The sequence below is a fragment of the Aspergillus campestris genome (genome assembly GCF_002847485.1).
Source record: "Aspergillus campestris IBT 28561 chromosome Unknown P168scaffold_11, whole genome shotgun sequence".
In the NCBI taxonomy this organism is placed as follows: Eukaryota; Fungi; Ascomycota; class Eurotiomycetes; order Eurotiales; family Aspergillaceae; genus Aspergillus; species Aspergillus campestris.
In genome coordinates, this window is record NW_020194346.1 from 1,464,750 (window position 1) to 1,489,449 (window position 24,700).

At 54.2% G+C, this 24,700-nt stretch overlaps 12 protein-coding genes across 12 annotated transcripts; 8 read left to right on the forward strand and 4 right to left on the reverse strand.

Moving 5' to 3' along the window:
- Positions 1-469: 469 nt before the first annotated feature.
- Positions 470-1,083, forward strand: P168DRAFT_292879 (Zn(II)2Cys6 transcription factor domain-containing protein). Its single transcript, XM_024837688.1, has 3 exons — positions 470-609; positions 714-864; positions 926-1,083. Exons 1-3 carry the CDS (start codon positions 533-535, stop codon positions 1,025-1,027), a joined length of 330 nt encoding a protein of 109 aa, XP_024690415.1. The 5' UTR covers positions 470-532; the 3' UTR covers positions 1,028-1,083.
- Positions 1,084-1,192: 109 nt separating this feature from the next.
- Positions 1,193-2,961, forward strand: P168DRAFT_241590 (fungal specific transcription factor domain-containing protein; the record flags this gene model as incomplete). Its single annotated transcript, XM_024833763.1, has 2 exons — positions 1,193-2,428; positions 2,479-2,961. 2 exons carry the CDS (start codon positions 1,193-1,195, stop codon positions 2,959-2,961), a joined length of 1,719 nt encoding a protein of 572 aa, XP_024690416.1.
- Positions 2,962-3,183: 222 nt separating this feature from the next.
- On the reverse strand, positions 3,184-4,604 carry P168DRAFT_242164 (NAD(P)/FAD-dependent oxidoreductase; the record flags this gene model as incomplete). The annotated part of the gene is made up of 2 exons (XM_024833789.1): positions 3,184-3,424; positions 3,493-4,604. The coding sequence occupies 2 exons, from the start codon at positions 4,602-4,604 to the stop codon at positions 3,184-3,186; spliced, it is 1,353 nt and encodes a 450-aa protein (XP_024690417.1).
- Positions 4,605-5,028: 424 nt separating this feature from the next.
- On the forward strand, positions 5,029-5,688 carry P168DRAFT_329730 (uncharacterized protein). Its single transcript, XM_024841500.1, has one exon. The coding sequence runs from the start codon at positions 5,108-5,110 to the stop codon at positions 5,510-5,512; it is 405 nt and encodes a 134-aa protein (XP_024690418.1). The 5' UTR covers positions 5,029-5,107; the 3' UTR covers positions 5,513-5,688.
- A 112-nt stretch (positions 5,689-5,800) lies between these two features.
- P168DRAFT_56864 (Zn(II)2Cys6 transcription factor) lies at positions 5,801-7,946 on the forward strand. The gene is made up of 3 exons (XM_024842012.1): positions 5,801-6,127; positions 6,198-6,694; positions 6,755-7,946. The coding sequence occupies exons 1-3, from the start codon at positions 6,088-6,090 to the stop codon at positions 7,616-7,618; spliced, it is 1,401 nt and encodes a 466-aa protein (XP_024690419.1). The 5' UTR covers positions 5,801-6,087; the 3' UTR covers positions 7,619-7,946.
- Positions 7,947-9,401: 1,455 nt separating this feature from the next.
- P168DRAFT_274505 (GMC family oxidoreductase) lies at positions 9,402-11,367 on the forward strand (the record flags this gene model as incomplete). The annotated part of the gene is made up of 3 exons (XM_024835433.1): positions 9,402-9,662; positions 9,718-9,789; positions 9,850-11,367. 3 exons carry the CDS (start codon positions 9,402-9,404, stop codon positions 11,365-11,367), a joined length of 1,851 nt encoding a protein of 616 aa, XP_024690420.1.
- P168DRAFT_258682 (family A G protein-coupled receptor-like protein) lies at positions 11,311-13,157 on the reverse strand. The gene is made up of 4 exons (XM_024834608.1): positions 12,637-13,157; positions 12,379-12,580; positions 11,979-12,326; positions 11,311-11,919 (listed from the first exon to the last, which is right to left on the reverse strand). Exons 1-4 carry the CDS (start codon positions 12,906-12,908, stop codon positions 11,671-11,673), a joined length of 1,071 nt encoding a protein of 356 aa, XP_024690421.1. The 5' UTR covers positions 12,909-13,157; the 3' UTR covers positions 11,311-11,670.
- Positions 13,158-14,716: 1,559 nt separating this feature from the next.
- P168DRAFT_329734 (uncharacterized protein) lies at positions 14,717-15,394 on the forward strand (the record flags this gene model as incomplete). Its single annotated transcript, XM_024841501.1, has 2 exons — positions 14,717-14,877; positions 14,951-15,394. 2 exons carry the CDS (start codon positions 14,717-14,719, stop codon positions 15,198-15,200), a joined length of 411 nt encoding a protein of 136 aa, XP_024690422.1. The 3' UTR covers positions 15,201-15,394.
- A 637-nt stretch (positions 15,395-16,031) lies between these two features.
- Positions 16,032-17,434, reverse strand: P168DRAFT_334794 (uncharacterized protein; the record flags this gene model as incomplete). The annotated part of the gene is made up of 6 exons (XM_024841699.1): positions 16,032-16,599; positions 16,654-16,708; positions 16,768-16,904; positions 16,959-17,130; positions 17,193-17,235; positions 17,297-17,434. The coding sequence occupies 6 exons, from the start codon at positions 17,432-17,434 to the stop codon at positions 16,032-16,034; spliced, it is 1,113 nt and encodes a 370-aa protein (XP_024690423.1).
- A 1,229-nt stretch (positions 17,435-18,663) lies between these two features.
- P168DRAFT_242064 (S-adenosyl-L-methionine-dependent methyltransferase) lies at positions 18,664-20,131 on the forward strand (the record flags this gene model as incomplete). Its single annotated transcript, XM_024833784.1, has 5 exons — positions 18,664-18,831; positions 18,893-19,019; positions 19,083-19,206; positions 19,262-19,722; positions 19,773-20,131. 5 exons carry the CDS (start codon positions 18,664-18,666, stop codon positions 20,129-20,131), a joined length of 1,239 nt encoding a protein of 412 aa, XP_024690424.1.
- Positions 20,132-20,676: 545 nt separating this feature from the next.
- Positions 20,677-22,460, reverse strand: P168DRAFT_312865 (cytochrome P450; the record flags this gene model as incomplete). The annotated part of the gene is made up of 1 exon (XM_024839606.1): positions 20,677-22,460. The coding sequence occupies one exon, from the start codon at positions 22,458-22,460 to the stop codon at positions 20,838-20,840; it is 1,623 nt and encodes a 540-aa protein (XP_024690425.1). The 3' UTR covers positions 20,677-20,837.
- A 643-nt stretch (positions 22,461-23,103) lies between these two features.
- Positions 23,104-24,384, forward strand: P168DRAFT_321396 (putative integral membrane protein; the record flags this gene model as incomplete). Its single annotated transcript, XM_024840463.1, has 3 exons — positions 23,104-23,268; positions 23,335-23,834; positions 23,919-24,384. 3 exons carry the CDS (start codon positions 23,104-23,106, stop codon positions 24,382-24,384), a joined length of 1,131 nt encoding a protein of 376 aa, XP_024690426.1.
- Positions 24,385-24,700: the final 316 nt, after the last annotated feature.

Sequence of the window (24,700 nt, forward strand, 5' to 3'; positions counted from 1 at the left end):
GATGCTATCAGCACGGTCCGTCCGGTCCGTGTGATGCCTCGGGCCAAGCAGACATTTGAACGCGCCCGCTCTGATATAAACAGATTCTTTCTAGATAGGGTTCCCCCGAGGTTTGTTTATTGAGCTGGTTAATAGAGGGGTTCATTATTTGGTTTAGTTTAGTGTTGGCCTATTTGTCCGAGTGGTGGATGTCTTGCATAGACGAAGTGATATATATCGGGGCTTGATGTCATGAATGCCTCAAATTTGCCGATCTTCCGTTATAGCAGTCCATCTGTAGTTCTCAATATACATTCTCCAGATTGTAACAATCATATTCCCACAGACACAACCGAATAACAATGGAAAATAAGCCCGTGTACCACAAACTCGCGAGTTCGGTCCAGTCATCCCCGTAACCCCACATATCGCCACCTCGACCAGTCAGGATAAGGATTCACCCTTCAACTTCTCCATCGTCAACCGTGACGGAGGATCGGTGTCATCCCTTCCATCTTCCGAGCCCCTTCTGCCTCCGGACCGTCGCATGATCATGAGCGCCGCCAACGACAATTATACCATCCATAAAGTGTCCTTGAAGCGAACCCGACAAGCCTGTGGACCCTGTCGGTATGGCTCTCATCCATGCCCCTCCGGAGGACGCTTTCACCTCTCCCACACATGGGATCGTTGACGGTGGATTGATGGTTGTGTTCATGCTAACTCTGTCCTAGGCGAAAGAAAGCCCGCTGTCCTGGAGAGAAACCGACATGTTCTCTCTGTCAACGGCTGGGCCAGAACTGCTCCTACGGGCTGCAGGCCCTGAACCGAGTCGGGACCCGATCATCGACGAGTCACGGCCCGACGCGCAGTGAGGCGCGCGATGTACGTGATCCTTGACTGATGTTTCGCCCTGGTAGCTAGGATTCTCCCTGACCTCCTCCAGGCCGACTGTCCGAGCTCGCATCGCATCCAGCGCATCGAGGATCGATTGGAGGAAATGACGCATCTGCTCCAGTATCTGCTCCACCACACCGTCGGAGACTGACCGTTGTTGATTCGATTGTCCAGGGAAAGCCTGTCCCAGGTCGGGGCTTTGACGACCAGGACCGGGGAGAAATCGTCCGCTCCCCCAGCTCTTTCGGGGCACAGTGAGAGGAGTAATAGCATTCCCAGATCGTCGGGGAGCCCGGAAGAAGCCGATGAGCTCTCCATGTCGTCTCTCCCACCGGATTTCGTCAAAGCGGAAATCGACGTATATCTGACTTACTTCCACGATCAGCCGTACTGTCTCTTCTCCCGTGACTGGCTTGTCACCCACGGGAGGTTGCTCCCTGCGGAGATCGCATACCCGTTGGTCGCGCTGACATCCCGCCTGTCCGGATGCTCTCCTCTCCCTCTAGGAACGAGCAGGGCTCCCGCGGAGTATTGCACCGAGAAAGCCTGGGAGATCCTATCTCACCACCACCGCAGTGGAAATGTTGGGATGTCCGTCATGCAGGGCACCTTCCTCATGGCGCAGGTCGATTTCGCGGACGGGCGCCTGCACCGCGCGTATCCGGCCGTGGCCATAGCCATACGAACCCTCCAGTCCGCCGGGCTGAATAAAGACCGCTACGCGCATTGCTTGAACACCCCCGCATCGGAGGAGCGCATCCGTCTCACCTGGGCCTTTTTCATGCTGGACCGCAGCTACAACGCCTCGCGCAATTACTCTCTCTGCCTGTCCGACAAGCACTTCACACTTCCCTTCCCGTCGCCTGACCCGACCGCCGCCCATCGCGACCCACACTCGCCCATCCGCGGCAGATTGCTGGACGGCCCCAGTAAGCAGGGAGAGAAGGTCGACCACGGCGTCCTCGCCTGCCTCATCCGTCTCTATTCTATCTGGGGCAAGACGACCGAGTACGTATTCGCGCCGTCGGATAAGAACGCCCTGCCCCCCTGGCAGGCCGGGTCCGCCATGGCCCGTCTCGAGTCCGACTGGTTGCAGTTCGAGACCCATTTCGCCGACGCCCACCGCTACATCCAGGTGGACTTTCAGCGACGAGCGCGCGAGGAGCCCCAGGCCCGGGGATATCTGGCGACGTGGCTGTACGTCCAGTTCCTGTTCCATTCCGTCCAGGCTTTCCTGCACCACCCGTTCGTCATCATGGTCAAGCTGCGCCAGATGGACGGCAACATCCCCAACACCTTTCTGCAGAAGTCCTACGAGAGCTCGCTGCTCCATTCGCGGTGGATCGCCCGCTTCGTCCGCGAGATGTCCGAGGTGGGGTTCTGTCTCTACGACCCCTTCTTGGGCTATCTTGCCGCTATCGCGGCGACCATCCAGCTCGAGCACACCAGCAGTCGGAACCAGCAGGTCGCCAGCTTGGTGAATAAGGACTTTCGCACTTTGGTGCAGTTCATCAATGGCCTATCCGCTCACTACGACAACATGGGCGTGCTGGTACGTTCCCCTCCCTAATTCCTGGAATCCACCCCTCATTGATATTGCAGGCCAACCGCGTCAACGAGCTAGCCACTCGCCACAAGAATTACGGCTCCCTGTACTACACGCAAGACCGCTACTCAGGCGCCCTGTCGCGCATGCCTACCCCGTCTAACATCCCCCACATGTCCCCCGACGACGAGTCTCTCATGTGGGACATTCTGGACCTCAGTTCGTGCGTACCCCCGACGGACACGACGCCCCTCGGCGACCTGGCCCTCCCGCCGAACCCTCCTGCGCGACAGCTGCTCTCTGAAGCGCCCGTGACGCCCACGCCGTCCGACGACACCGTCCACGTCCGACCTGCGGACCACCGTGCGACTTTGCCTCCGCTGTCGTCGCAGGACATGCCGACGCTCTACGGGCTTGATCCGGATGGGATGACCGTGCCGGGGTGGCCGTTCGCTCACCGGAATGCGAATGATGGACTTGAGGCGGGCATTCCGGATATTCCGGATTGGTTGATGTTGGGGGGGTATGAGCAGCTCTGATATTTTCTTTTCTCTTCATCTAGGAGTAGGGGGGGGGGGGGGTTTTGTTTATGTTCCTGTTGGGTTACTCCAGCTGGGGGGTCACTTTAAGGTACATGAACGTTGTCATAAATCATGCATTGGGTTACTCGGACTATCACGTCCCGTAAGAACGGGAACTATCTAATAGTTTAAACCTGTAAAAGTCCGTCCATTCGGTCACCGTCCCACTGAAATCCGTCCTTAAAGCTTGCTCTGTCGCATCGAAGCCGCCAGCAAAGCAGATTGGTATCGATGCTTCTCCTCATCTGTCAATTCCCTTCGTTCAGGCCCACCCCGACTCCCATCGCCCTTGAAAAGCTCGCCTTTGGCCGCACCCCGGAACTGGGTTGGAAACTTCCATTTCTCAAGAAGGTCGCGCGGCAGGCTGCGTTGGAGGCTTCCGACGATGTATTTACCGATGACGGGGAGGAACTTGTAGGCACTGTGGAAAGGAAACGTGGTTAGCGACAGGGTGTGGGGGATATGAGGGGGGGCAAAAGGGTAGCATACTGGCCACTCCCACCGGTCGCGATGAACAGGTTCCGATGTTCCGGGTGGTAGTCGAAGATGAAATCTCCCATCTCGGTGTCGTTGTACCAGCATAGTCCGACCCGTTCAAATCCCCGTGGGGCCAGCTGGGGCAGGATCTCCCGCACGCCCGCCAGCAGTCGCTCCGTACCCTCGACGGGGATGAAGTCGGCACGGGAGGACACGGAGCCTCCAGGAGGGGAGGAAACGATCTGAGACGATACGGAGGGAGAAGACACGGTGTAGCCGTAGCTGTGGCAGGCGACCTTGAGATACCCCGAGCCATCATGCGGCGGGAAGCAGAAGAAGCCCGTCGAGAAGTTGAAGTAGATCGGCATGTCCTTTAGCTGCACCATCTCCTCCGGGGTGAGCCGCAGGTATCCCACAATCTGGGCCGCCGCGACCATCGAGTTCCACGCTGGGATCAGGCCTGCTGTCCACGCCCCAGTCGCTGCAATGAACCGATCGCCCTCCACGCGGCTGCCGTTGGCGGTGCGCACGGCCGTGACCGTCCCGTCGACAGCCTTCTCAAAGTCCGTTACCTGACCGTTGGGCCCCGTCTGGAAGGAGACACCCGCCGATATACATCGTGCAGCCATGCGGGCGACTCCCATCCCGGCATCCGCCCATCCCGCCTCGGTGTTATAGAAGGCGTCGAAGCCAGGCCCCAATGGCCCGGACAGTTCGGGGAACCGGGCTTTGGCCTGCTGGGCGGTGGTGACAGCTTGCCATTCCTGACCCATCGCAGTCAGAACGTCTTTGGTTTTGCGGCTGTACTCGCGCGCGTTGGGCTGCACGGGCTGCTCGGGGGTGTCATCCTGGCACACCCATAGACACGGTGTCTGGTGGAAGGCTTCTTTAAAATCGGGGGTCTTCCACAGATCGAAAGCTTCTTTTCCAATCCGCGCATACACCTCATCCCCATAGTCAAACCGAATGACGCGCGATATGTCGTTGCTGGAGCCGTCGGGCACAGGGGGCATCGAGCGGTCGAGGACCGTGACAGAGCGATACCCTTGCTCGGCCAGGTGGAACGCCGTCGACAAGCCAAAGACGCCTGCGCCGATAATGACTATGCGCTCGGATTTATCCATGGTAAGAATTTGGGACGCGACCCAATAAAGCCGATATTGCAGAGATCTTTCTAGGCATCCTTCCAGACTGCATGCTGTTCCGGCATTATATAGTCGTTGAGCGACCACAACTCCTCATCCAAGATGATCAATCAAAGCCGTCCACGGGCCGAGGGTTACACCTATCCATCTGTGGATATGACTCAATCAATGCTCCATGGATGTAGCGTGAGGATCGAGATAGGGAACGAATGGCGAAGACGGCAAAGGAATCCCCGCGGGGGAAATCCGTCCGGTCCGTCACGGCCCGCGTGCACGTGCTGCCTCATATCGGCACGTGAGAGATGCACTGGTGACTCAGCTGAGCATAACACAACGGTTATGTACCTGGCCGGTTGTACGATTGATTCATAGCAGGATTGTCTTTAGTCGGCAAGGCTGACTCGGATGACCATGGGCTGTAAAGTCAGAATCTCCCATGACGAGAACATTTCAGCGCTAGCCCGTCTAGTGAAGGGACCGGAATGCCGGCGCTGATCCATATGAGGCTTGACAGCCTACCCCTAAACGTGGTCGAAATCGTCCTAGGGTTTCTAGATCTCCAGAGCGTCAAATCCCTCCGACTCGTTTTCAGGGCACTCAGTCAGAGCTGTAACGGACTCCGATCCATTGGGCGGCTGCGTCATCAGACCACCGACCTCTCCGAATCGAGCCTCGAGTCCCTGTCCAAACTGGTTTCCCATGGCTCACTGGGCTCTCGTGAAGAATCTGGGATATCGAACCCCCTAGATGTCTTGAGGCGCTTCCTGGGTGCCCTCCCCCGGCTTACAACCCTTCATTTTGCGGCCGTTCATATGGCATACTTCGGCGCGGATCTGCCGGAAACAGCTACTGCACATCGACATCAGTTTGAAGCCGCAGAGATCTAGCGAGGGCTATTGTTCGAAACCCGGTTGGATGGCCACCTCATGATGGCTCCCACATTTGTCTTCCCTGGGTTCTTAGTCGTACCGCCCGAGACGACGGCTTAAGCATAGGGAATGTGAAATATCTAGAAGGATTCCATCGTTATTTTGCCCAAGTGGGTCACCAACGTGATATTCCTAGTGCTCGTTGGTAGGGCCTAGCTGCAACGATCTCCGACTAAAAGTAGTGTATATATATATTGTACCTGGCAGGAGACACACAGTGTCCGCTTCTCCCCGTTTGGGACGATATCTCCTGAGCCAACCCGACGCGCATACCCATTCCACGGCCAATGGGACCTTTCTCTACCCTACGGTATGGTCTCCCTACCTGTTCTGACCTCCTGTACTCCTCCATTGATCGCAGAACGACAGATGGTGACGTCATGTTATGATCCAAAAGCTGAGTCATCCGGGCCCGACCCGCGCAGGACTAGCGCGGATTCCCGTCGCCCAGAAGTACCGCCGTTGACTTCTCCGCACATCCCCTCGTCCATACGGGAGAAACCTCACCGATAGCCCCCAATTCTGCGGAGAAGATGCCGGCAAGGTGGAGGACGAAGTCAGGATGTTTGACGTGTATGTACCCCCGTTTGGCCTGACTGCGATCATTGAGTGTCGTGGACGTTAACGTTTTTCAATCTCCCAGGTCGTATGAGACGGAAGAAATGTGACGAGGAGGGTTCGGTATGTCGAGCCTGTCGTCGCAATGGCCTGACGTGTATTTGGCAATCCGGGGTCGAATCAGGGAAGGACCGTAAGGGAAGTGATGGCAAAGCACTGGTGAAATCGCCTCCGAAGACTCCGTCGTTGTCTCCTCGATTCTCGGCCCTGGAAAACACCCCTCGAGATTCCCTCTTTCAATATTTCGCCGGGTCGATATTGCCGCAATTGATGATGCCAGGATCACCCGCAACCGGGGCAACCGATATGCTCAAACTAGGGGTCCAGTTCCCGTGCGTGCGAGACTCCTTTCTGGCGTGTGCCGCGCTGTTTCGGTCGAGCAGTGAACAACCCCCGCCGCGTGACGCCCTGGGATACTATTCCGGCGCGTTGTGCGCGACCCGTAAGATGATCCAGCAATCGGCGGTTCATGGCACGGAGGACTGGTTCTATATCCAAACGCTGTCGTTGTGTATATTCGAGGTTCGTGAGACATCCCCCAACCGACGCTGCTCGAGTGCTAACCCAACTCAACTCAATTAGCGCGCCCAGTCAGGCCCTACCTGTGGAGCCATGTCGCATGTGCTGGGTGCATCGCGTGTCATGGCTTTGAAAGTGAGGGATACCTCCGGGACGCCGCACGACTCATCGCTCATCACTCCACTCCAACGGATGTGTGCTGCAGCCCTGCTGTATCATGCGGCCACCATGGCCTTCCTGAGCCCCGACATAGGATGGCTTCCCGGAGACGCAACGTGGGAGCAGGTGCAGCAGTACTTCGAGCCAGAGTCCGACTCGTTATTTGCCATGCCCCCGTCGCTGTGCCGACAGATTCTGGAAATCTCGCGGTTGGCTCGTCGCACGCCATTGTCCGAAAACGATCGCCTGGTAGCGTCGGACCTGCAGAAGCAGCTGAACGTATGGCTTCAGCCACTTGTCCATGTTGTCCCGGGCCACAATGTTACTGCCAACGATATCAGCGACATCCGGAAAGCAGCTGTACTCTATGCGATGGCAGCCGATATCTTGCTTCTGAAGGTGACGCAGCCCCGTATCAAGGCAGCGGATTCCCGTGTCCAGGCTCGTGTGAAGCAAATCATGAGCATTTTGCAATCAGACGTACACGGGATATTCTGGAACCAGCACTACTTGTGGCCATTTGCTATTGTCAGTTGCGCCGTGCAGCGCGAAACAGAGATGCTCTTCTTGTTGGGCCGACTCGATATAATGTGGGAACGATCCCACTGGGGGGATATCAAACGAACGCGTGAATTATTACTGAACATGCTACACTCCCGACGAGAGAACGCGCAGTTTGCTTCGCTGCGAGACAATCGCTCGGGGAATGTCCCGGAGCCATTTGATTACTTGCTCCAGCCCGAGGGCTTGTCCAACTTCGCCAGCTGATCCCGGAACGCTCGGTATTGGTGAATCAATAGCACAGCCATGTGGGAATGTCCCGTGAGAGTGAACTCAGCAAAGGCTACCCATTTCGGAGCCATCAAAGCGCTACTGCGATAACCACATTGGGCCCATTCACCTGGAAGTCGACGCACTCCAGGGTGTAATATGAACGTGGCGTTTCAGATCGGCTTGAGATTGTATCGTCTCGTTCTTGGGTGCAGCTGTTGATACAACTTGCCGGACTAAGAAGAACCGGACTGGGAAGAACCGAGCTGCTCTGCGGTCTCTTTTTAGGAGCACTCGATTCAGGCTCCCCGGTACATTCCTGTGCTGCGTCCAGTCAGATATGGGCATGTGGTATTCGACAAGAGGGTGGGCGGTCTTGGTCCCCTATACGGGTCGCAGCCGTTCACCAGTCGCAGGACCCTCGGTGTGTCTTTTGTGCCGAAAAAGGTTCACGGACGCTTGTGCTGGTAGCCTGTCCGAGTACAACCGCGGCCTGAGAAGAGACGCAAGACAAGTGGGGCGGGGAATTCCAGTTTCAGGTGTCAGATTTGTGAGATAGGTTCACCAAGGATGGTTCACGAGATCATATGTTGTTGGCAACCAGCCTTATAGCAACACTTCTGGCGCGGCTTTCAGACCCTTCTGGTGGAACATGGTGTCGGGTCACTACCGGCGATTTCAACGTCGTGGATACAGGGTTCGAATTTGGCAAGGCAGCGGTCGACCATCGACTGCGGTAGTAAAGGCCGAATTGTTGATACCGGAACTTGGCGCAAGTGGAAAAGGATACTGCGATGCGACGAACTGTGCCATGAGTGTCGGCTACTTTCTCTCACGTCACCCGCCTGATCATCCCGGACGATCATGTTTATATAATCCCATATTTTCTTTGTTCAAATAATTTCGCCAGGAGCTCCTCGCACCATCTGACTTGAATGCATTTAATGGCGCCCAAGAACTGTCAACGCACTAGGAAACGAGAATGGGTATTTTAAACTGCCAGGGACCCGCAGCCATCCAATCATTCGCCGAACGTCCGAGTCAATCGCGGAATGTTCATCCGCCGCGTGTCGACACCTCCTTACTCCCTTGCTAGCGATATGCCTTTGTGGGCCTGAGTAGTTGGAGTGCGACTGGCAAGGTATCGTCAACATCCTATTTGCCGGCACACTCACCAGTGCTAGGTCGAATGGTGCCATCGTGAGGGGTGCGTTAGGCGAGCACTGCCGACCTACCAGGAGGATACTTGGCAGTTTAGCCGTTTGAAAAAGCTTTCCATGACTTGGTTTCACCCGCTCATTGGTGAACCGCCTAGTGTCAAAAGGTGGAGGATGGATATATCGATGGGGAAAATGAGCTGTTTGAGCGACGGACAACAGCGGTCAAGCAGTCGTGTTTTCTTTGCCCACGGGGGAAATCCCATATTTTATTAGTGCGCCTGGAACAGCCCGAGGTCTCTATAATGCCGTATGCATGTCAAAGAAACCGCCATGTTATTCTCCTCTCCCATCGGCGATTTTGTGGGGCGCGCAAAGGCCCGCCATTGGGCGAGATTCGGCCAAGCCCCATCGGCGCATACAATATCCGCCTTTCTCCCCGCTGTATTGCGCCGCGCAATGTGTAGCCATTGGGTGGCTACTCGGATTGCGCCAGGTCCTGGTATGGTCATTGAACGCCATCGCAAGCCATCGTGCATGTTCTTAACAAACATTATAAAACCTCAATGAGTCCACTCGTCCGCCAAGGTCATCCCTGACGCGATGTTCAAAATCCAACCGCCATGACCACGCCACCATCCGCCGGGAGCGCCATTTGCTCTTTGAACGAGTTTCTGCAGGTATCCTATGACTATATCATCGTTGGAGGGGGCACAGCCGGTCTTGCGGTGGCCGCCCGTCTAAGTGAGAACCCGAGTGTGACGGTTGGTGTGATTGAGGCTGGGAGCGACCAGACGCACAATGAACTTGTACAGACTCCGGCTCTCTTCCCTCAGATGTTGGGGATTCCGGAATACGATTGGATGTTGGAAACCGTGCCCCAGGTACGAGCATTTGCCATCCAATAGCGCCCTGCGTAAACAACTAATGAGACAGTAGAGAGCGAACCGATACAAAGTCCATGCACAAACTCGGGGTAAAATGCTGGGAGGGTCTAGCGCCATGAACGGAGTAGGTTACACAACGTCGCCCTCGCTAAGGATGATGGATCTAATATAACACTTGGTGTAGATGATGTATGTCCGCGGCTCGAAACAAGACTACGATGATTGGTCGACATTTGGCAAAGGCTGGTCATGGTCGTCCATGGCACCCTACTTCCGGCGACACGAGACCTTCGATGACACAAGAATCGGACCCCCAGGAGACGATGACTTCACCCAGTTCCGGACACACAGTCACGGTCGGACGGGGGCGATTGCGACCAGCTTCAATAACTGGCGGAACCCCCTCGAACGATACTTCATCCAGGCCGGCCAACAGGCGTCGGGAATCGACAGAAGCCCCAGCGATCCCTGGGGCGGTGATCACGTCGGGTTCTTCTCGTCGCTGGCCACGGTAGATCGGCGGAACGTAAGAGGCACCCGGAGCTACGCTGCCAGCGCGTATCTGCTCCCGAACGCGTCACGCTCCAACCTGAGGGTGCTGACCAACGCCCTGGCTTTGAGGGTCCTAATGGAGGGGCGCACCGCCCGTGGGGTTCAATTCATGCACTCGGACAAGATTCGCGAAGTTCGCGCCACCAGAGAGGTGATCCTTAGCTGCGGCGTGTACAAGACACCTCAGCTCCTGGAACTGTCCGGGATTGGGGATCCAGTCGTCTTGCAAGATGCCGGTGTAAAATGCACCGTACCGCTGCCAGGGGTGGGCGCCAATCTCCAGGATCACGTTCTGACGGCCGCAGTCTACGAATTGAACGAGGGGATTACGTCGTTGGATGCTCTCCGCCACCCGAGCATTCTCCAAGAACATGTGGACATGTACGCCAAGGACAGCACCGGGCTTCTGGCATCCGCCACGAGTGGAATGGGGTTTCTCCCTTACTCGAGGATAGTCTCGCCGGCCGAGCTAGAGCGGACGTGCCAAAAGATCCTTGACTCGCCGGCGCAAACACCCTTCCAGCGCAAGCAACGCGAGCAGGTCGTCGGACAGCTCCGGAGTCCAACCTCGGGGAACATCCAGTTCATCCTCTCTCAAGGCACCCTGAACGTGGACGAGGTGGTCGCCAACCAGGGAAAATTCGCCAAACCGCTCGCCGAAACCGACCCGGATGGCTTTACAATCGTGGCTTGTCTCGAATATCCCGCCTCGCGGGGTACTGTCCACATCACTAGCGGCGACCCCACCGTGAATCCCGCCGTCGACCCGGCATACCTCAGTCATCCCGCGGACGTGGATATCCTGGCAGCGGGGCTCGGATTCTGCGACGAGATCGCTCAATCTCCAGCACTGAAAGATAAAATCCGGCGGCGAGCGCACCCCACTGGCGACATTCGCGATCGTTCCCGGGCCACGGAAGCTGTGCGCGACTTTTGCATGACCGAGTACCATCCTTGTGGTACGTGTGCGATCGGGTCGGTCGTGGATGAGCGCCTGCGGGTGCGCGGCGTGACAGGACTGCGCGTAGTCGATGCCAGCGTGTTTCCGGGCAATGTGAGTGGGAATATTTTATCAACCGTGTACGCTGTTGCGGAGAAGGCGGCGGATTTGATCAAGGAAGACGCGTCCTGGGTGCATCCATCTCTTTAACGCGATGAGCTCCGAAGCTCATGGATGAATCTTATGAGTTACGATATGACTACTACCCTGTCGAATACAAGCAATGTATATCAATCGCTATATGCAAAGGCCATCACGGCAGGATTTCTTGCCTTGCCGCTGGAACCTTGTAGATGCGTCCAGCTCCCAGTTACCCTCGCCTCTCAGTCATGTTTCTTCATCTACTGAGGAAGATATAAACTAACGTAACCAAGTGGACTGGACAACGTAGTTTCTCGTCGCTAGACATCCCCCAATACGCACTGCCCAGCATTCTAGCGAACACATCCCGTGTCAATCCTTCTCACTTGTATTTGAGCCTATCCGAAAGCTGGGTATTGGTACACTCCCCAATTTAGAAAATGACAAATGGCGCAGATCTTTCAGCACCGACGACATCGCATCCCACGATACAACGATGTAAATGACACAATTCCAGAAGCCCTGCAGCGGAAGCACGAAGCTTGCGGCGCTGGTCAGTCCGAATATGTAGTGGTTTGCCGGCGTCGCCAAGGCGTAGATCCGGTTAGCGATGGAGGGGATCTAGACGGTGAGAGTCCATCAATACTTGAGTTACCTAGTGTATAGGGGTGAAAGCTTACCCAGGTAATGAACATCGCGAGGAAGAACGTCAGGGCGTATTTAGTATACGCCCGCACGGCCGAGTCAGGATGGGGAATGTCCGAGTGCTCGAGGCTGACCCTCTCCATTGACGATCTGCCCGTCGTCTCGGTTTGCACCGTGCGATTGTCGGAATCCATCGAGGAGAAAAACTCCGGTCCCATCTCGGTGTCTGGACTGCGAAAGTGGTTGAGTTCGCGACGTCCGCGGTAGATATACCAACCCACGCGGGTATATATGATGAAATTTACTGCGATGACCAACCATATCGGCCCGTAAAAGACACCGATCTGCAGGTAATCCCATTCGGTTGAGATCCAACACCATTGCTGCCATCATTAATCACCACCCGTAGATACAGGAGTCTTCGGAGCGACTCACCGTGGCTTTGCCATAGACCTTTCCCTGGCTGTCGTTTTTTATGAAGAGCAGAACCAAAGCAGGGACGAATGGGACTCCGTAGCATAGCAGCATATACCTCCATTCTAGGTTCCGTAGATGCTCCGTGTCATGTTTTCGAAAAAGGGCAAGGTAAACATTACAGGCCATAGCGAACGTCCAGAGCGCATCGGATGCCATAAACCTGAGAGATCGGTCAGCTGAATGCCTGAACCCCGTTTCCTTCGCGCCGAGTCTCACCATTGCAAAAAGAAGGCCTGGAATTGACAGAGGCCGCTATGTGACCCGCTGTCCAGGCCCGACACCGACACTAGCGTGGCGACATTACACATGACATTCCCACATGCGGCAAAAAACACCAAGCGATTAATGGGTTTGCGAAAGCGGGTCGACCCGATAAAGGTGAGGATAATGATCAACGACCCCGCGATCGAGATCGAAGAGCACGTCCTCTCGATGATCGAAAGGATGTATCGCTGGTGCGCGGTGAAGGCTGTGTACTGAGCGTCCATGAAGCACCCGTCTGATATCCCAATTGCGACGACGCGCCCGTGAGCGGCATTGGGGTGGAATGACCAAATGGCCGCACGATCGACATCGATGATGGTAATGATGTACCAAACTGCAGCTGAAGAATAGATGAAACAGCTGCGCGATGTCAGGTATCTATCCTATGCGAGGGTATCCATGGCCTGATTGGCAAGGAGCAAGATGTAAGAGACTTAAGTGAACCACCAGGGCAGCCTGGTAGTTGAGATTCTTTCGCTTGACGCCATCGGGTTGAGTGGGACGATGGCTTTTTTGTAGGGTGATGACATCATGATTCCACGGGCGAAATTTCAACATCCGGGAGTTCCCTGGCAAACCAGCTCTACACAAAGGTAATTGGTTGGTACTGGCTGGTAATAGTTCCGGGGCTGGGTACAAGTTACTGGCTTGCATATGATACGCAACTTTAAACAATCATACATGGTGAGCCACTGCGTAGTCAGTCGTCGGTACCCTGGTACCTCGGGATAGGGCTCCGGGAGACATTGCAACCCGGTGCTCTAGCCTCGAGCCCGGAACCTGTAGAAATCACCTCGTCTCGAAAACATAGCATGTCGGATCCAATTTCAGGATATCGTGGTTTAATATAATTGACACGTTCGAATGTCGATAGAATCTCGTCCAAGACGCGCCGGCCAAGACATGGTCCCATCAATGGAAACACTAGAGGCCTATGTTCGCCCCTGTCTCGGGGTCCGGGGAGTAGAAAAGGATGCCAGATATGGCACCAGATGAGAGGTATCATGGACGACTCGCATACTCTGGTCTTGACTACCAACTTAGACTCGACCCAGTCCCCCAAGCACATCACTTGAAGAGCGATGTCCTACTTGTCTTGTAGGTCACGGGCCATCCAAACCGTGGAGAAGTCCCCCTACCCGATTTTATGCTTGATCTGGTATCTCTTATTGAGCTCTTCGCTGAGAAAAACGGTATAGAACAAGCGTTCATGTTTCGCCCTTCATGTTTCGCCCCGGTGATACTAGGACTGAATAGCCACTTAAGAGACTCAGGCGGACGGCTTGTCCGCTCTTGGGACAGGGGTTGTCTCCTATTATCAGTTATCTTTGGATACCTGTCTCGAACTGTAGACACTGCTATCTGACGCAATCGGTGTACAACCTATTGACCCAGCACAATGTCTGGTGTTAAAGGGGCCGGCCAATGAACAAAGGATCTGAGCTCTATATGTCCCATACAATATGGATGCTTGCGAGTATCGTGTAGTCTGCATTATGACAGGACGGTAGGTGAAACCTAACACAAAGAAAGAACGAAGACAAACAAACACGAGGACAAAGAGGGATAAAATGCCCCCTGCTAATTAACTGATTGTCAAGCGCACTACATGGAGTGGAAATGGATTGGAATGATTTGGAGGAAAATGACGGTGTGCGCCGATCTTTCAACCTCTTCTGTATAAATGTTTTTGTGTTGCCTTTCATCTTTCAACCTTTGGGAGTCGACCTGCCAGTCCAATCCAGGACAATGCTCCCCTTTGACAATAAGGGCATCATCCCGGCCTACGATCTGCTATATATAGTGTCCATCATGATCCCTATCTGTCGAAGCGTTTACCGCACTCTATCTATCCAACATCTGGACATCTCTCACCGAAAACGCTCTCTTCGCATCCCGTTACTGTCTTCGTTCTTCTGTACCAACCGCCGTTCTTTTATACTACAAGAGCTCTCTCTACTTCCCCTGATATCGACTAGACCCCCTAATTATGACCTTCGCTAACTCTCTTCCAGTTGATTCTTACGAGGGAATGATAAATGGCCGTTCTATCACCTGGACTAGGGGCGCAGCTGCAAGCCTACCCGCCGATGCGAACAAGTGGGCCGTGGATCCGGCGCTTATGAAAGGTGCTACTGAGCATGCGGCCCATGCTACGGCCACACGACTCGGTAAACCTAAAGTCGTCATCATGTAAGTCGTTCTACATCGAAGTTCTAGTTGTTGTATGGGCTTTCATTTGCCCGTTATGCTAATCGTCTCTTAGGGGCTCGCTTCATGGCACGACAACTATAGGTGGAACTCGTCAAAAGATACCACACCGGCCCCATTGCACGTTTAGAATGGAACCGGGCGGCCATATCAAGGTTCATGTTTACGTTGATGTTTCCAAGGCCATCTCGGTGGACGGGTTGAAAGTGGTAGGAGAAAGTGTGAGTATCCGCGATCGGGAACCGGACTCAAAGCTGTCCATCGGGGACTACTGGAGGACGTATAATGATTCCGCACCGGCCTAAAGAGGACCGCGCGACAACAATAAACGCCCCACTGTACGTTGGTGGATATCCATGGGCTCTGGCACCGCGAATATGAGGTAGTAAGCACAAGGTGGAGGCTATGTCTCCACCTCCCCTCCCCCTTTTGTCTCTCCTGGCTTCTCTGTCGTTTCTTCCTTTCATTCCTTTGCTTTCCGCTTTCTATTCGATTTTCCTTTCTCCTTTACTATCATTGTTATCGTCTATCCTATCCAGAGAAATATGCTGGGAGGAATTTTGAGGATATACCATCCATATATAGCTGTCACGCCGGAGATAATCAGGTTTCCTCCAAAAAAAGCTTTACGTCAAGGTCCAGGAAACCCTTAATACTGCTTCTCTCTTAATGGCAATACTAGCTCCTACAGGAAAAGCAACCCGTTGCGAAAGGTACGTAAGTTTGTCATAAGATCCTTTTATGGTCGATTGGTGGTCCTACCTGGTAACTTAGGTGCATGACCCGACCCCTAGGAGACTAGAAATCCCCGATGCCTCTACTCCACTTCTAAGCGAGTAATACATGGATTCGAGCCAGCCAAAATATTCTTTGCCGACAAGGGATAAGACACTAACAATGATATTTCAATGAAGTAAAAGATGGATATAACTTGTCAACCCATCTGGATGCTACCCAATTACCCATTTGGCACTTGGTGGATGCACACTCTTAGGGGATTAATGATCATAAATCAAGACTATACACCAGTCCCCACAAAATTATTACAATATACTCACTCCAATGTACAATATCATCCCATGGAAGCCAACCGTGCCTCCTAACTATTTACACATTCATCTAGCGCCACCGCAAGGTCAATAATGTGATCGCCCAGATACACCCGTCTGCGTCTTCTCCAGCTCGAGGCGGACATCCGTCGTGACTCGGATACCCATGTCTGCGTCCCCATCCTGCTTTGCCCCCGAGGGTGGAATGATCCCCTCTTGGCTCTCGCCGGAGGAGGGCTTGGCCTTGTGCTTTCTCCAACCGGCCGAAGGGGCCATCTCGTAAGGGGTTCGATCATGGGTGGAGACAAGGGTGTTAAAATTTCCTGTCTTGGAAGAGAACACCTTGCCGTGGGATATTGAGTTTGAGTATTCGTTGCTCGACATGTTCGTGCGGAACCACCGGAACCGCTTGAAGAGGGGCTTGATGCCGGGGGCGCAGACGATGATGACCGATACGAAGCACTCGCGTGATGCCCATCCCAAGGCGGTCGCGAGAGTGTTAATGTCCGTGACGGAGTAATAGGCACGGAGGATCGCGCAGATCATGACGAAGATACCGGAACAGAAGAGAGCCACTAGCATTATCTTCTGCGTCGCGGGTATGCGAGCAGTCATGACCAGGGGGACAGGGACACACATGACTGCGAGGTCCGTTCTATTGTGGTACGGTTAGAGAAGGTTGTTTGGTTCAGGGTGGATTGGTGCATACACGATGCTGAGCACCTCGATAACAATGTAGTTCAAGGGTCGGAGGGTGCAGTTGTCTGTGAGTCGGCGTCAGTCTATAGTCCAGGGCGAGGTGGGCATTCTTATTCAAACTGACTTCCAGCGTAGGGCTTGACCTGCCAGTTTTTGTGGATGGGTCGGCACATGGCAAGGTCAAAGATCAAGGATACGAGGAATGTACCAATGCATAGCAGTCCAACGATTACCGAAAGGCGATGCTGCCAGAGTCCCATTCTGTATACATCAGCAACCATACTCCATTGCCCCACAGATCAGTCGATGCCTTACGTGAGTCGAGTGCACAGAAACACCAGCACTCCCTTAAATGCCCAGACAGCTACAATGTATGCAATCCAGGCGACGAAAGCGCACACCGAGCCGATTTTATACCATTGGACCTCGTTGTCCGGAATATCAAGCGCAGTCTCCGGGTTGAGACCGATATTCGAGCCATATACATCTGGTTGAGGAAAGGGGTGTTAGACATACTGCATACTTGTCATCTTTCCAGACAGAGCATACCTGTGCAAAGATAGAGTGTGATGGTCATCAAAGTCCAGAATATCTATTCGCGCGGTGTCAGGGGACCTGGACGGTAAGGATAGACAGCAGTAAACAAATCTCACCAGGCCGAGGATCAAGAACACATCATCCCAGTACAGCCCTCTCTTGTCGACGAAGCATCGCGAATAGATGCGGATGCCAGCCACAATGATTCCAATGGCCCATTCGGCAAAGAGCTCTGCCGTGAGATTGTAGACCATGCTGAGCAAAACTACCCCGAGGTTTGTTTATACTTACTAGCACCAAGACGTTGAAGGGTTGATTACCAGACACAATGAGAAGATGTTTTTAAAGTGATATATATTGTCCAGCAGAAAACGTCCGACTGAGACAGTTTAAAGTTCCACGGGACACCGATGGAAAGGGTGACCCAAGCTAACGGTATAGAAAACCATACTGACGCCGAGTTAATTAAAAATAGCAATAACAGTGGGAGCCGAGGAAATGATTTCCAGCGACTTGAAATGAAGCACCAACAGACCAAAAGAAAAGAAACAGCAAATTGCCAATGACAGGGGCAAGAACAAAAGCACCTGTTGGCGATCTACCAAACAACAGCAGCACCAGCCGTCGTCGCCAACCAACAGCCAGACGCGTAAAGGCCCATAAAACGGATTTTGATCTACAGACCATAAGGATCACAAGGCCAATATACTAGACAGGGGCACAATCCCTGCACATGTGTCAGCGATAAGGAGAAGGCGGGATGTGGGAGTATGATTTCCGCAGACGCCGGTCCTTCGCTTGCATCATGGAACAATGAACACGCAAATAGACTAGCCATCTATGGAGCATGTGAAGGCACAGGACCTCTTTTGGCCCCCTCCAGCGGGTCGGGACTGTGCCGCAGCCGCTCCGAATCGGGGCCTGGTGGGGTTGAGGGGCAATTAACGTGATGGGGATAGGGCAATGATGGGCCGAAATAGTAGCCACCATTTCGCAGTGGGGCTAGATGGCTCCAAACTAAACGAACCGGGACAAATTCCGCACAGTCATGGCACAGTTGGAAAGGGTCCACCATGACAGGCGGAGAGGCGCATCAGATACCGAAAAGCTTAGTCTCAACACCGTCCGTCGCCTTGGAGTGTCGATCGCCTTGGCCTTGTCCCGCTTCTGTTCTTGATTTCTCCCAAGTGCCCCCAACGGTGGTCTTCGTGACCTAAATCCGACGATCGTGGCTGTTCATCGGCCAACTAGGGCGCGAATGGTGGCATCTACTCCCCCCCCAGAGGAGTCCTAGTACCAGTCCACCCTTATAGAGCGGCACGAGGGGGAGAAACTTGCTGATCGGTGACAGTTGTGGGTGTGGTGGCAGGCCAACGCTACCCCCTGTCAGTTGTATTTATGGACGGTCGACCCCTTGAAATTTGGCCCCCAGTCCATGTGAGAAGCATACAGATCTTCACTGCCCTGCTTCATCATAGCAGATATGGACACACAACAGATTCAGAGCCTTTGGGCCAACACCCAAACGTCGCTCGCGGGATTCCAGAAAGATCAGTCAGAGACCTGCCGCAAAGAAGCCCTGGCCCAGATCACCAAGCTTCAACGAGCACTTGAGCAGCCCAAAGATGCCATCTTGAAGCTGTCGTACCAGGTCAGCCTAAACATTTGCAATTATTACCATCATGGATCCTAGATACTGACAGACACCCAAGCCAATGGTCTTCATGGCCTTGAAAGTGGCCCATGACATGAAGGTCTTCCCCGTGCTGGCAAATGCGACAGCACCCGTATCAGTAAAGCAGTTGGCGGCTGCCAAACCGGCCAACCCTCTGCTTGTCGGTACGTCTGTCCGAGACCAGATCGCGTATGGCAATGCTTTTTTCTAAACACTGGTGAACCTAGAGCGGATCATGCGCCTCCTGGTGTCCTTTGACATCGTCGAAGAACCCGAACCGAGCGCCTACCTGCCCACGGCAATTGCCAAAGAGATGGTGAATCGACCGGCAATCGGCACAATGGAATCTTTGTATGGACTCCCCATCCCCGGCAGCGCCTCTTCTAGTGTCCCTAACATGCCACAGGTTTTGCGAATTCCTTCCTATCTTGCAAAAGACTCCCGAATACCTCGCCGCGACGAATTACCAAAACCCCGAAGATCCGATGCGAGCCCCCCTCCAATACACCCACAATGTTGAGATCGATGGGTTCTCCTGGCTGTGCGAGCACCCGGCGGCTCTTACCCGGTTCAACGACTTCATGGAAGGCCAGCGTGCCAACCGCGTCCACTGGGGCGACTGGTTCCCTGTGCAGGAGCGAATTCTCGCGGGCGCCGACAGCAATCCCGAGCGGGCGCTCGTGGTCGACATTGGTGGGGGTCGCGGTCATGATCTCATGCTCTTCCAAAAGCGGTTCCCGGACGCCCCGGGTAAGCTGGTGCTCGAAGATCTTCCGTCCGTCATTGATGAGGCAGCTTCCGACCTCAACGCGTGTGGCATCCAAGGTGTCAAGTATGACTTCTTCAAGGAGGCCAACCCGGTCAAAGGTCCGTCCATCCGATTCTGCGATTCTGCCCCTGCTAACCTGTGATCGAAGGCGCTCGTGTTTATTACTTCAAGTTCGTGTTTCATGACTGGTCCGATGAAAAGGCCCGTGTTCTGCTAGGCCACGTCGTCGACGCCATGGAGGCTGGATACTCCAAGCTTGTGATTGAGGAGTATATCCTGCCGGACCGGAACGCCGAATTCCTGCACGGAACCACCGACATGGCAGTGATGATCTTCTGTTCGGGGCTGGAGCGCACTCGCCAGCAGTGGAAGAGTCTTCTTGAGTCGGTCGGCCTGCAGCCTACCTTCTGGACACGCGAGAACGACGGCCTGGGCGTTATCGAGTCCGTGTTGCCGGTTGCAAATGGGACCAATGGGACCAATGGGACCAACGGGGCAGCCCATTAGATATCATAGTTGTCTAGACTCGCGAATTCAACCCTATTGCATCATCACATGGCGCTTATGGCCACTTTCAGATGCAAAAGCAAGACACCATGCTCGGTAATTGGAGCAGTTTGCAGTACGAACAGTCGTGTACGATGCCGGATGCCGATTGAAGTAAATATGGAGAATCAATCGGCGCCGAGCATTTTGTGATGATCCTCCAGCCTGCCATTCATCGTTTAGCGACTCCAGAGTCGTAGTTAACAGAACTGGACGTCTGACAGTGGCTAGGATGTGTCTGGGTGGCTGAAGGACAGTCACCAGCGAGGCCATGTCACCGTGTAATCCGAGGCTAGTCCACAACCACAAAATAAAACAACCTCTATCCATATATCCGTAAATGTATATATCCCGAGTGACGGTATGCTATATCGAAGGCGATCCGAGGGAAGAGAGCAGTAAGTATCATAGTGGCAGGAGAACTGATGAAGAACGAAGATATTGGATACTTTCATGTTTTTTGTACCTACTCAAGGGCTGCGAATGATTGCAAAACCCAAATTAAGATCTGTGCGAGATAACTGTGCAGATCAGACGGCATGTTGACTGATTGCATTGTCTCAGTGGTCACAATGGTTGCCTCATGAACCGAGCCATCATAGGCAGATGATATACTACGGGGCGCCCCGATGCGGTCGAGCAGAGCATATAAAGAAACAGGAACGCTCTACTTCTCCACGTCATGCGCGCTTCCCATAACCCTGTCTAGACTTTTATCGGCCACAGCCCATTCCCTCTCGATCACCTCCACCACCCAATGACCCCGAGGGCGGAGGTGAAATTTACACTCCGTCGGCATCGTCATGAATCCAACTACGGTCATATTCCACGGATCTACCGTGATGTCCGCAGTGTCCCCAATCTCATACGCCCAGAGCAAGTGAGCCACCTGCATGAAAGCCCCGTCGGTGGCAACTCGTTTCCCCTGGCACATTCGCCGACCCTGCCCGAAGACCGGCAGAGGAAGGTCGGCATGGAGTCTTGTCTCCCCGCCTGGGTCCGAGCGCAGCCATCGTTCAGGGATAAAATCCTGCACATCGCCCAGGGCCGGGTCAAACACCACCTCATCTCGACCGATCGCCCAGGCGTTGGCCATGATTGCGACGTTCTTTTTGATCGTGACACCCTGATAATCGTCATTGCGGTCCGCCCTGCGGGGGATCGAGCCCGGCGCAATGGGCCGCCAGCGAAGCAGTTCGTGCACGATGGCGTCGATTAGAGCTAGGTGGGGGCGGTCTGAGAATCGTGGGAGACGGTCGCGTCCAACGACCGTATCGAGGACCGCACGCGCCTGGGCGAAAACGGCTGGACGGTGGGACGCGGCGATGAACAGCCACAGCATCTGGCGCGGTAAAATCTCCATGCCGCCTTGGACTGATGTGGCCAGGGTGAAGGCAAGATCGAGATCGGACACCGGGCTTTCTTTCGGAGCGTATTTGTTGGCGGTTGATAGCCCCTGCTTTGTGGCGTTCCATCCCCGTACGTGGCGGCCGTGGTGGAATAGACGCATATACAGGTCAACCTGCCTGGCGTAGAGCCGGTTGGCAAATCTCTTCCACGGGGACATCCAGACCGGCAGGTGGCGGAGGACGGGGACCAGGTCGGGCAAAGCAGGGTTAGCGGCGAGATGTGTCACAGTGGCTTGAATGTCGACAATCTCGTGCAGAATGGGCTCCTCGGGCCGTGTGATACGTAATCCATAATGCAATGCTAAGATGATACTGGACTGGGTACGCTCTAGAAAGGGGTAAACAGTGTTCATGCTTACTGTAGTACCGCCGGAGGCTCGCCCAGTCAAATCTAAGAGATCGAATAGCAGCTGCTTCGACTCTAATTCCATCAGTGGCTGATACTGCGGGGCCGCCACAGCACCCAAGCTTGGGGCAAGCATGCGGTGGTGCAACTTGAGATGATCATCGTAGTCGTGCATCAGGGTGAATCGTGACTGGCCTGGCTCCGCGCCCGTGATCATCTCCATTGTCACCGAGGCTGGCCGGTTGCTATACCATCGACTGCGCCGGCTAAAGAGTTCACTGACGGCCTCAGCCGAGTTGAGAACGACGATGGGCACAATTCCAAAAAGTCTGCCCAACACAATAGCGCCATTATGTTCTGCCCAGGCGTCCCAATTGGCCAACGGCTTGTCGATGGGCGAGTCATGCAGGTCGCCGATGAGGGGCAGTTTTAGAAGAGGCTTCTCCCCTTTTCTCACACCCAATTTCCCGTTGGTCCTTGTACAAATGTACAATAGCACCAGAAGACCAGCAGCCACGGCAAACACGACGGTCATCCTGGACGTTGGTGTATGAACGGGCGACCTGAACGAGGCTTAAAGGGTTCAAAGTTTTGGAAGTCGACGCCAGTGGCGATGGCACAAAGGGACCAGCAGATTAAAAACACAGAAAAAGACATGTGGAAATGCACCAACGAATACGCGAAACCAATGGTTTGACAGAGAGGCGCTCCGGCTCTGGGGCTAGTCTCCAAAACCATTAGCCCTAACTGTTTCCCCTCACAACACGGACCATCGCTACCCCTTGGCGTTTAGCAGAGCCAAGAAATTGGACGTGTAGAGGCTGACAGGCAAGGATTACCTCTTCTGTCGCAACAAACTTCAAGCTTCTCTATTGGTCTGTCACGCTTCCATGAATCTGTAAGGCTTCCACAAGAAGGCCCAACCTTCGCGAACGAGACATGAGTCTCCCACAGCATGGCGTAGCATGGCGCGTCCATCAAAGAAAGACCAGAGGAGGAGTCTTGGAAGGTTAAAATAGCAATGCACATGATTTGCGGGAAACGATGTAGGTTTGAGAAAGGAGAGATAAGAGCCTGCCATATCTCAAGGCCTGCTGGGATGAAATTGGGGAGCCACGCCCTTCCAAGTAAAAACTGTTGATCCTGCATCCCGCCGCCGGCCAATTAAGGGAGCGTGTATGGCGGTCATATTTCCCATCGTGACGGATGCGCAACGGGCAGTACTCGCGGTCGCCATCGTCAGTAGCACGTTGGCCGTCGTCGCGGTATCCCTTCGGTTGCTGGCTCAGCGTATTGCCCGGAAAAAGTGGAATATGAGCGACTACTTCCTGATCATGGCCTGCGTAAGCTGAGTATCCTACCGGGGTAGGTCCCCACCGACATCCCACAACTTCTCCTAACAGCGATAGATATTTGCCGTCGGTCTCGAATCCATCTCCGTCACCTTCGTCGTCCAGACCGGCCTAGGGTATGACCATGAGAAGGCGATCGTCGCCAAGCATGGGACAGAGCCGATCACCAAACTGTACAAGCTGATCGTCCCGGTGCAGATCTTTTGGGTGTTTAGCCTCAGCTGCACCAAATTCTCCATTTTGCTACTGTATCTCCGCATTTTCCCGGCCAAGGCAGTCGTGCGGATTGTCTGGGGTACCATCGCCCTCGTTGCTGCCTGGGCGATAGGGACTATCTTGGCCACCTTTCTGGTATGCCGACCAATGGCCTTCAACTGGAACCCGAACATTCCTGGTGGAACGTGTGGCCGCGAGATCGTGTCCTACATTGTCTCAGGGACTATTAACTTGTTCACCGACCTGGTAGTGGTGGTAATCCCCATGCCGTTGCTATATCGGCTCCAGATGGCAACTTCTAAAAAGATAACCCTGATGGCAGTCCTGGGACTCGGATTTGTGTAAGACTACCCGATCACACGTTTTGTTTTCCGACATTGATATATCGTGCCCAATCCGAGAGACCCTGGCTAATCTCGATACAGTGCGTGTATCGTCAGCGTCCTCCGGATCCATACCCTGTTCAGAGTGCGGTTCGGCGACATGACATATACTTTGCCGCATGCCAACATCTTCACCGGCCTCGAGCCTTGCCTCGCCATTATACTGTCGTCTATTCCACTCATGCGACCGCTCATTGATCGGTCGCCGAAATCGCCCCGAGATACGGTGGGCCAAGCTGCCAAATGCCCCGTGCTGTCTAGAAGGGGCCCGGCTGCTGCCACCAACAGGCTGGACTCGCTAACCGATGACTCGCACCCACTATGGTTGCGGCCGATGGGGCACAATGCGTATGCAGGGGTGGCCGCGGTCCACCCATATGGGCGGGACGATCTGAGTATTGGGAGCGAAGAATCCCTGGGTAAGAAGCACGCGCGGCAGAAAAGTCTCGGTCAGAACCCAGCTGGCGGAATCAGCGTCACCCAAGAGTTTGAGGTTATCGAGGAATAAGGATATACATGGTATCATTCTCATAAAACAGGTCGCCCCGTCACCTATGTATTGTATGTTATATGGCCCTCAAAAGCCTGTAGGGCGACGGGGAAAGAACCAAATGACCATTGATTCCTCGTCGAACCACATTCCAGCCGCCCATACCAGTAACATTCACCCGATGGATACGCAGTGTACCTGATATCCGGGAACCCTTCTCGAAATACTACCGGAAGCTACAATAGCTAGTACCTGGAATGAAGAATTGCGTTCTGGGTAGGGGCGAATCTTGGACTAATAGAACATGATAGATCAAGTATCAGGCAAACCGATA